We start from the raw sequence: 10,864 nt of genomic DNA, 5'->3' as shown, positions 1-10,864 counted from the left end.
AAAATCTCTTATAACCTACACTTAAGTTTTTAAAATATCAAAGACGTCAGAACTTATGATCGAAACTCAAGTTTAAAAGTGCCATGAAATAAGCCGGGTCATTATTCGAAGAGGTGGATCATCGCGACATGCCAAACTGACGTTAGGAAGTCCAGGTTGTTTGGAAGAGGTAACTTTTACTTAAGGTTTAACACATAGATGTAGAATCTGTAGGCAGGGACGTGGATTTCCGGGAAGGCAAGTGTTCTGTTTGAACTACACTTATAGTCCTAGTAATATTAACCAATCACGTATCAGCAGGCTGCAGTGTATGCAAGAAAAACAGTCCGTGAGGAGAGCAAAAGCAGGCTACCGTAATCTGCCGTGATGACATCCCGGCTCCCATCAGTGTGATCTGACGATTTAGCTTATTAATCTCTATAAACAGACATCTGTATGCTAACAGCTAGCAATCTGTTCGAGATCAAAAATTTAACTTGAGATGAATTACCTTGACGCTGTGTCACTGAAAGCCGTTCAGCGCTCAGATTTCCCCAATGCATCAGACCGATCCGACATCCATTCAACAAACGAGCATTTTAAAAGTTTTCTTCTCCTTGAGGACAGACCTGACAAAGCTTGAATTTTTACTTCTTGCTAATCAGCATCATGTTGACATTTTGGCAAAGGTAAGACCCGTTAATAACAAGTAAATCACAAGAAAACTGATTCTGTGACGATGCAGCATGTGGAAAAGGAAGTCTCTTACCGCCCGGCACGTTCACCGATGTCCCCAGAGGCTATATCGCCTCAGATTATAGCCGATGGGATCCGAGATTGATACACCTAAGACCAGAGGTGGTGAAAGTACTCGCACATTACTCACTTAATGGTACAGGTGTTTTGCTCCAATGTACAAATCAGTTGGATGGGGAATATTTTGCTGCTTTGAATGTGCTAATCCTCTGCAATGTCGCTTGTTGGAATTGTTTATTGTTCCATCCATTAAGGTTGCAATTGGTCCTGATGTTGGGGAGGCGGCGCACAATAAAGTAATTGATAGTTGCCCTACATTAAATCTAAAGTAACAAGAAAATGTAAGGGGTAGACCGTGCTGATTAATGTAAAAATGTAGGGGGGCAAAAGTAAAGACATGAAAAATACAAGTACAGACACCTGAACTCTACTTTAGGACAGGAAAGTATTTGTACTTTGTTTCTTCACAGCTCTACCTGAAAGAAAACCCTACAGGTGGGTGTTACTGCCCTGTGCACAATGAAAGGTGCTCGGCTGCTAAAAAGTTAAATAGGATCTCGAAATTTAGTCGGGAGATTTTTCCTCGTACTGATTCAGAAATGTGTTTTTTTTATGCAGTTCTGTAGCATAATTGCATCTGCCTCAATGTGCATGTAGATTAATACATCAAGGTCATATTGTAAGGGGGTTTAAACAACGGTCCGGACATGTGTTTCCTGAAACTGTTGTGAATTACCCACAATGACCTTTTTTTGTTGTTACCTTGAGACTTCAGGGTCACAGGACGACTTAACGCAGCCGTCCTCTCTCGAAAGCCGCCTGACATTTGTTTGTTCTACATCTCTGAGCTTGATAAACAGACCCACCTCCTTTATTGACTGACATGCTTTATTAGTTTCAATTCTGTCATGCTTCTGGAGTAACATTCAGTTTAATCACCAGTTATCTACAGCGGCACACACAGCAGCACAATGCCATCCTTTGAGTTTATGTGCAATTACAAAGAGCCCATTTTCTTGCCATTCGGCTGGGGAACAAAAGAAAAGTGAGCGCTTAGATATTTGGTTCAGGGGACGCAACAATAATAAAAATGCATAAACACAAGCTGCTATGCTTTGCTGCTGATATGGAAATGCTTTCCCATTAACTGCAGTTTCCATTCAGCATCTCTGGGGAGAACAAAGGATAATCAAACCTTGTGCAGCGCCGTTAACTTCAAGCCTCCAAACCGAGGCGAACCTTAAGCCTATAAAGCGGTGGCGTGTCCGAGTGGAGGCCCACTGTGAAAACAAATATTGAACATAATTTGGTTGCTCAATATTACGTGATCGAGCCCCCCCCCCCTGCCCTCGAGCAATCTTTCACGTGAAATCAAATTTGTGCTGTGATTAAATTTCCTGCATGTTTTCTCATTTGCATAATCACAAACAGAGCGCTAATGGCTGTGAATGAAAACACATGCTAATCTTTGGGTTTGAGGCCCAAAAAGAAAAAGCGGGTCCTTCTAGTGTGACAAAAAAATGATATGAAAAATGCACCAAGAGCCATTTTCATACTTTGCGATTCAGCATTCATCTTCATTACAGCAATCAATATGGCAAAATGGATTTTTCAGCAATTCCTGCAAACCCATTATGCATTGTTTCAGTGATCAATACGAGGCTCCGTAAACATGGAGATGGAGGGGGCGGTTGTTATATGAAAACAGTATTAAGGAAGCCTTTTGGTGGTGCCGAGGCCTGGATTATCAGCTTAAATACAGTTGGAGGGGATATCCACTTCGAAAGTATCTTTGAGCAAGGCATTGTAATGATTTATCCAAGGCAGCTGCCTCGAGCTGCAGTGTAGGAACATGCAGAAAGCTTCCCCGTGTGTGTGCTTTGTGTAATCCTTCCCAATGCTTTCTCCTCTCCAAGGCCACTCTTAAAATTGCCTCATGAAATAAGCAACAGAGAACAAAGGATAACCAGACAGCCATAGAACACATTCTGCTCTTTCATAGAAGAAATGTGCCTAAAAGGGTTAGAGACACCATATCTGAAGTTAATAATTCAACACAAATTATTCCTTTACAGCAGATGGAAAACCAAATCAACACTGGCCTTACAACTATGATATTTAGGGTCTCGGGAACACAATAGTAAGTTTCTGAAAGTATTCAAAGCTAGTCATCGTCATTTAGGTTTCTGATATTGGCTTTAAAATGGGCGTGGATTTCGTTTGGATATTTATGCTGAAAATGATGCAATAAATGCTGCAAACTAATCGTCGGAAAAGTCACACAGAAGCTTTCCAGCTGTTAGCGTTAGCATAGTCTGCAAGTTATTATTAATGGCTGCAAGTGTAAAGTGTCCACTGCTAATGTCTTCATTTGACTTCAGAATTTACTTTGGGCCGTTAAATTTGTAATCTCGAAGATCTCAGTTTCGTTTCTCTTTGGCAGCGCTAATGGCTAAACGGTGCAGGAGCACACTTCCCAGATATCCAGACAGTGTTGCATGTGTGACGTCCACGGTTGGCTCCGGTTGTAACTCTTGATTTTCCTGGCTGACGGTCGCTTTCCTTCTCAGACTGTTTGCCTTCATCTGAGCGTTGAATTTGTTTCTTTGGATTTTCACTTATTTTTGAAGTTGTATCTGTAGTCATCCATCTTTTCTTTGTTTGTTCAGCCATAGTAGATTACTGTTTACCCGCAACACTTGCAGAGAGCGGAAAAGCAGCGGCTTAGCTCCGCCTACCCTCTCTGGCAGACCAACCACTGCTGGCTGATGGAAAACGCGTCACTAACTGGGCGCCGCTTGTGTTTTTTTTACATTAATGTTGCCACAGACACCCAGTCTGTAATACTGCAAATGCAAAGGCTTTCATCAGTGGGCCATAGGCTCAATCACCTCGTACGGTGATAGATAGTGACTTAACAGACATTTATTTAAATGAAAACCTCAGAGATATTTACTTTAAGGATCCATATTTTGTGGCACATGTTGAACATTACTGGAGGGGGTTTAGTTCTGTAACAATACGGCATGAGCTAACGCTACACAGCCCTCATTTAGCATTGGTTTTATAGCTTTGAGAAGAAAAAGGGGCAGGTTTATGCTAATTGCTAAATTGGATTTTCACATGTGGCAGATATGAATCAAAACATTATCGGCCCTCCACACACGATCGTGAAGAATCGTCTAATTACACACATTTTTGAACATTGTTTTCTGATAGAAAGCTTCTTTTAACTTAGATTTGTGTTGCTGCATAATGAGACTCCCAACTTTGACATCATACATGTTTTACTATTTCATATCCAGAGGCTTTAGGATATAAGCACATTCGGATCAAATGTCTTCATGCATTCCACAATAACATCAATGATTCATTCAGAGTGTCAAATATGAATAGAGCAGACTTTTAATCCGGCTCTGTTTACCAAAATACAAGGCCCTGATCACAGAACAGAATGTGTTCATGATTATAATCATGATGCATGAAGCAGATTAGCTCTACATGGTGCTATAAATCACTTATTATCTCAGCCTAACTTCAGCAAAAGGCACGTCTGGGCTGATTTGTATTGCATAACACACATGAAGCACAAGCAGTAAAAAACATAGACGTGAGCCACGTATCGCTAATGAGCTCATGCAGGAAATATGATTGGATCATAAAAAACAAAGTGTCTTCCTCAGCCAGACACCACTTTTCCTGATGATCTGTGTTTTTCCGTCTGTCAGGCAAAAAAAACACACTTGCACAACAATCACTTAGTCTGTGTGACTCCTGAATCGATTTACAGCCGAAGCCACCCCGCTGATGTTATGCATCATTCCTCTGCTAATCTCACTTCCTTGTCCAATATGCTCATGCAACCTCGAGGCGGCCGCAGAATTAGCTTTAGTTAATGGATGAGTATTAATCCCTCTTAGTCACAACAAAATTAAGGAATGATACGTCCATGAATATTTCAGTAAGACTGCAGCAACACAGGAATCTGCTCGCACAGTCTGCCACGGCTTGCAGAAAGAGAATTGGCGATCGCATCCATTATTAATGCTTCATCATAAAATTCATATTTTGCAGCAGCTGAATGGAGGCTCCGGAGTGAAAATCCAATGAGCAGTCAATACTATTTCAAACTAACTTGCTGAACACACAGAACAGCGAGAAATGGCCTCTGAAAACATCGCAGCTCACTGAAGCGTGCTTTTGTTCTGCTTTTATCACACCGTCTCTCTGAAGGTAGCGCATTCTTATTAGATCCCTTAAAAATAGATGTGAGCCTTCCAAGTCAGTGAGTTCTCGCAGCCTCCCCCTGGAAGTTTTAATTAGAACACCAGTCACTCGTGTTATCGTTGTTTCAAGAGGGCCGCTTCCACATTCCTGAGCTGCCCACTTCATCACAGGATCAGCAATGAGCCGACTGTTCAGGACGAGCGGCTCATATTCCCTCCGGATTCTACCTCGAGATTACTTCTGTTACTGATGGAGAGCAAATGTACTCAGATTTAATGTGCAGGATCAGGTAGAGACATATATTGTACTTTTATAGACTCCTTGCAGGTCATTTACAGTGAAAACAAACGACCCAAGAGCAGCAGAGTACACACATCCCTCTAAACGCACGAGCTTTCCAGATACGTGCATCTAAGAACAAGAAATAGAGCACTCTTTATACTGAGGCCTCTAGCAGCCATAGTGGAGGTCTGTTGGTAAACTAAGAAGTTATTCTGTGTTGTTGATTCAGATGAGGAACTGATTTCATCCTTCAAGCCACAGCTCAGTGCTTTCAAGTAAAAATACAGCTGAGGGCAACATTAGGAACTCCACAAACACTTGCAGCCCCAGCAGAAGTCTGTTTACAATGTGGAGAAACTGAAAAAGATCAAATTGCAGTGCTTTAATTTATAATTTTACTGTGTTTATTAAATTGTAGCTTTCAGGATGACATGAAACATAAGCATTATTTTTATGAGGGTGGCCCTGGTAGTCGTAGTTTCCTAGACTATATTAAAGATGTAAATATAGAAGGTGTATCTGCTACTGTATTGGGAAGTAAATTGTCTAGGTACTTTTTCATTTACACGTCAATCACACAACAAGTTCTTTTGATCACTTAAAACTACAGAATATAAAACATGTTAAAAAGCATGTAAAGCAGGACCAATTAACCAGACTCACTTTAAAGGGTTGGTGCCCAAAGTACTTCTGCCTCCACTGCAAAGACTAGATGGACGACGTGTCTCCATCTGCTCTCACTGTATGAAATTGAAGCCGAAATAGCGCCCGTGATAGGCGCTGCCATCTTGCTATGTTGACGTCATTTGGAGCCAAAACACACTTAAATTACCGTAAAAACCAGCAAGGATCCTGCACGTCGGCGTGTTTAACAGCAGAACAGCTTTGTGTTGATCTGAAGCAGACGTTCACAGATATATAAACTTTAATGACTGTAGTGATTGTTTTAGCAATGTCTCCTCTCGACGTTCCTCCTCTACTCTGCTAATCAGGAACAGATCGGCTGCAGGAGCCGGATTTGTCAACACAGCTGTCAGTCATCCTTTTCATAACATCAAATAACTAATTAAAAATAAACTTGTCAAGAAAAATGAACACTTGCACATAAATCAGCATGATAAGAACTAACTATAACGACAGAAACCATGTTTGAGAAACATTTATTTGACGTGTATTTTGATTTTATAGTTTGACTCATGTCCCATCTGGTAACATGGAGGAGGCGGGCTTTATGAGCTATACTGCAGCCAGTCAGCAGGGGGCGATAGAGAGGGTTTCACTTTCAGGGAGCTGTAATGTTGCCATCTTTTTACACAGTCGATGCTCGACCCCAAAACAATGAGTGAAGTGAATTAATTTGACAAACTCATCTGTAACTTTAAAGTGACGTCCTCTGTCACTTTGGATTATCTACAGGCCTATCTCTAGACTGTTGTGAACTACTTTCTACCAAAGAAATAGTCCCTTTGAAAATTTGTCATGGTTACCAAGATTAACAGGGTCACATTAATGATAAGAGAGGTTTCCCAGGTAACAACCCTCCTACCATAATATGTTTTTGTTGCCTTCACATTACTGGGTTGTCAGAGTTTATATTGTTTATTACTTGGGTTTGGATTCCTACCTGTCTGATTCTGTGCAGTTTGGCTGTGAGCTCCTCTCTCTCTCTGTGTGACCTTTTATTGCCTCGATGGAATCTAAATATATGAACGACATCTGGCAGGTGGAGCATCACGGGTGACTTTCATCCTGCAGCCAGTGGCCGTCATTACTGTAGGTTTTGTTTGGAGCTCTCATTCATTCAGGGGGAGAAAAGAAGGAGGGGATGAACTGACCTGTAACTGCACTCTGCTGCCCCCTGTTGAAAATCCACTCTGCATGTTGTGTTTACATCCTGACTGCGTGGACTGACATGTGTTTTGTCTGGATTTTACGACCATGTGACAAACATTTAATACAGTTTAAAACCCGCTGAGATGTCGTTTAAAAGGTTTGTTTGCTTCTATAAAGTTTACAATTCTGGGAAGTAAAACAGCTTTAATTCAACAGATGTTATTTTTTTAGATACAAATCAAACTTTTACAGAGTAAAAACACATTTTATATTGACTTTTAATGTGTGTTTCTACTTGTAGGTGTACAGGGCAATGTGTTATGTAATATATATTATGTAAGATGTAAGAAAATGTAAGAAAACTGTGTCATAATTAAATAAATATCATAATCTGAGTTGTTTTTTGAACTCAATATCTTCATGTGCAGATCAATTTGCCCTATAATGGAGCTGTAAACCTCTGTAGCATGAGGACACATGAACACATGAGGGTTTGGTTTGTAGCTTTGTCTCATATGGACTGAATTTTAACATAACAGAACGCATCAGCACAGATTATCTCTCCCTGGGCAGTGATATAAGATGTGCTGTGTGGAACAAAGGGCCTCTGCTCCCTCTTGGCACAGAAAGGGTTAAAGTGTGTGAACGCCCGAGTTGGCGTTGATGGTCCTCGCGCACAATGATTAACGATATTGATTCACAAAACCTGCGGAATTGTAATGTTTTACTACCAAGGGGGGAACAAAGAGCGGAGCCATCCCGCTCTAATTGATTGCTGCTCGCGCTGAAATAATGTAATTAACTACAGTACGGCTTTGTGTGCGGAATTATTCGCTGCGCATTTGCCCAAATCATTAACTATTAAATACTTTTTTATGAAAATGCCCGAATCTGTGAACGCCACAAAGATGATTGATGTCGACAAAGCGCCAGCCCGCAAGAAAACAAGTCTGTCCAAATGTGGCTTTGAAGAAAGAGAGGCTGCTTTCAACCTGATCAGAAACTTGGTTTTGAAGGGAGAGCGCCCCGCCCTCCTGCTCCTTATAACCAGAAAGCCTGTTTGCTGGTCGCTCAAACACAACAGGAACACTGGAGACCACGTCGCTGTGCATGAACCGTTCCTGGAGACGAACTCTGGCTACAAAGACATTAAGGATTACTCTGGTTGTTTCACCTTTTGACCGCGAGCGAACGACCAGAAGTGGCCATGGATTTTCTCAATCACAACTATTTGAACGCGCGCAGCCCTTATGACTATACCTTTAATTTCTGGAACGACTATCTCGGGCTGACGACGTTGGTCACGAAGAATAATAAGCTCAGCATGCCTCAGAACCCAAACTCCATCACCGAGTCCCTGAAAGCGACCCTGGGCTTGGACGACTCCCCGGCGTGTCCGTGCGTAATCGCGGGCGGTGTTGTTGGAGAGAGCGGGCACATGGACTGCTGCTGCCCGTCCGGGAGCCCCCCGCCGGCCTCCATCCTGGACTTGAAGGAGCGTTTCTCGATACTGAGCCCCTTCCAGAACCAGCTCGGCGTCCAGCCGGAGCGGGAGGTGGGCTTCGGTGGCAGCTTCGCGGGGTTCGATCTGTTCGGCATGGAGAGAAAGATGCGTAAACCAGCTTCCAGGAGCAAGCAGGAGCCCAAAATCTGCGTCTTCTGCCGAAATAACGGAGCGCCGGAGGAGGTGTACGGCTCCCACGTCCTGAAGACTCCGGACGGCAGAGTTGTGTGCCCGATTCTGAGGGCTTACACCTGCCCCCTCTGCAGTGCCAACGGGGACAATGCCCACACGATAAAGTACTGTCCTCTGTCTAAAGACCAGCCATCCCAGCGACCATTAAAGGGAGGCAGGGCTGTGGGTGGTAAGAGGATGAAAATATTCTAAACAAACATGACTATAAAGTAAAATTAATTGCACTGAACAATTTCCAGATGACTGTTTTGATTTAGCCTTTATCCCAGTTACATAAACATATTGATTTTATCTTTTTTTTCCTCTAAGATCTCTTATATTTTTATAGTTCTTTTATCCACATAGAATAATTTTATGCTTTATACATTGGATTTATTTTTCTTGCTAGTTTGTAGTCCTTTGAGAGTGTGCATATAAATATACATGTATCAATAATCACAAAGTGTGAATAAATTTAAAGACAAAGTATTTTGGTCATGTAGGGAAACACACTGACATTGGCAAAGGGGATGAATGTCATATTTCTACCAAGTATTTTTGTACGGTGAGCTAAGCTCGCCACTATTTTTCTTTCTCGTCTTAGAAAACCAAAGTTATGTTTGCCATTAAAGAAGCTCAAGAATGTGTCATTACTGAGTACTTGTGTGCGTCTGACTGGAGAGGAGGAGGAACTCTTTGATCCCATCTGCCCGCCTGAAAAACTCCACAGCATATTTTCCAACTTGCTCTAAAAGTTGACATTCAATCTGCGAGGCAGGAAGAAAAAAAAAAAAAAAGACAATGTGGCCTCTGTTTGGAGCTCAGATTCTCCGGGGAACATTATAATCAATTGTTGCCAAGCCAAACCTCTTTTCCAATCTTATGTTTTCTGCCTTCACGAGCAGTCAGAGATACTAGCCTTCATTTCTTTATGTTTACATTCCCAAATAAGGGCGACACACTGGATTAATGTCTCTGTCAGGTTTCTCTTTCCTTCTTTTGTTTTAATTTGCCCTGACAATGTATCCACCAGAGAGTCTCATGGGCAAGGTCCCATTTACCTTTCACTCTAAGAGCAAATGAATGTTAGCAAACAACAACAACCACCTGTTTGATCCCACCATTTCTTTTCTAAGAATCCAAAAAAAAAGATGCAAAAATGTTGTGAATGTATGATTGAACGTGTCACTTGCAGGACTGCACATTTCTGACAGTTTTGTTTACCAAAGGAAACAATAGCATTGAAGAGAAGAAGAGAGATTTGCTGTATTGTACATAAAGTGATGTTTATTCAGTATTTTAACATTACAAGTGACTTCAGAGGGCGCTACCTCAACAGGATTTTGTACTTAACATGTAAAATGTCAACAGCAGTTTATTGATATAGTGCTGCCATTTATAATAAGGGTTTTTGATAGTATTTTTGATCTTTGTATAACATAATTGTATTTTCATTTTGTCGCATTTAACATGATGGAAGTGAATTTCCAAGAAGCTATAAGCGTTGCTCACCACAAGGTGATTGTCTGTAAATAATGATTATTCCCATACTTTGGAAAGTTTAGTTGTTCAATGTTACATTCTTGAGAGTGTGCCAGAGAGTGCATATTGAAAACGGCTGACAAAAATGTGCCACTTTTAACAGAGGTTTTTTGATTAAATGAATAATAGAAAAAAGAAACACTGTTGAACTTTGTTATTTATATTTTACCACAATTTCCTGTATGCTGCTGTGCAGAATAACAACATATGAATCCACTAGAGAAATAAAAACTTATCAAATGTTTGGATCTATGTGGTCGTGTTCTTCAGAGGGTTTTACTCAACGTTTGACTGGGAGGGAATATAATCCCTTTATTTAAACAGAAAGAGTCTAAAATTACTGTTTGACTGACTGATGAGAGAGCTGCTGGAATGTCGACTAAAAACACAGTTACAGTCTTCTTGCCCTAATTAGCCTTCTGACTGCCTCCCTGATTAAACACACAAACTGTATGTGGATCATGTAAAAGAGTTGAGCCCTCATGCAAACAACAACACACTTAAAAGAGGAAAAAACTTCCCTTTAACCTTTAAACTGATCTGCTGCTCTGGCATCTTAAAGATTTGTCT

The 10,864-nt window shown here is 41.2% G+C and overlaps 1 protein-coding gene across 2 annotated transcripts; it reads left to right on the top strand.

The window, feature by feature from the left end:
* The first annotated feature begins 8,164 nt into the window (after positions 1-8,164).
* nanos1 (nanos homolog 1) lies at positions 8,165-10,518 on the top strand. Of its 2 annotated transcripts, XM_069669844.1 has the most exons (2): positions 8,165-8,942; positions 9,357-10,518. In XM_069669844.1, exons 1-2 carry the CDS (start codon positions 8,285-8,287, stop codon positions 9,380-9,382), a joined length of 684 nt encoding a protein of 227 aa, XP_069525945.1. In that variant the 5' UTR covers positions 8,165-8,284; the 3' UTR covers positions 9,383-10,518. The 2 variants fall into 2 exon arrangements, with proteins under 2 accessions (XP_069525945.1, XP_069525946.1); XM_069669845.1 differs by having other exon boundaries at positions 8,165-10,518.
* The last annotated feature ends 346 nt before the right edge of the window (positions 10,519-10,864 follow it).

Source organism: Semicossyphus pulcher, unplaced genomic scaffold (assembly GCF_022749685.1).
Source record: "Semicossyphus pulcher isolate SPU_LCO1_2020_fin unplaced genomic scaffold, fSemPul1.0.p SCAF_2, whole genome shotgun sequence".
Taxonomy (NCBI): Eukaryota; Metazoa; Chordata; class Actinopteri; order Labriformes; family Labridae; genus Semicossyphus; species Semicossyphus pulcher.
This window is presented reverse-complemented; position numbering and strand designations above follow the sequence as displayed.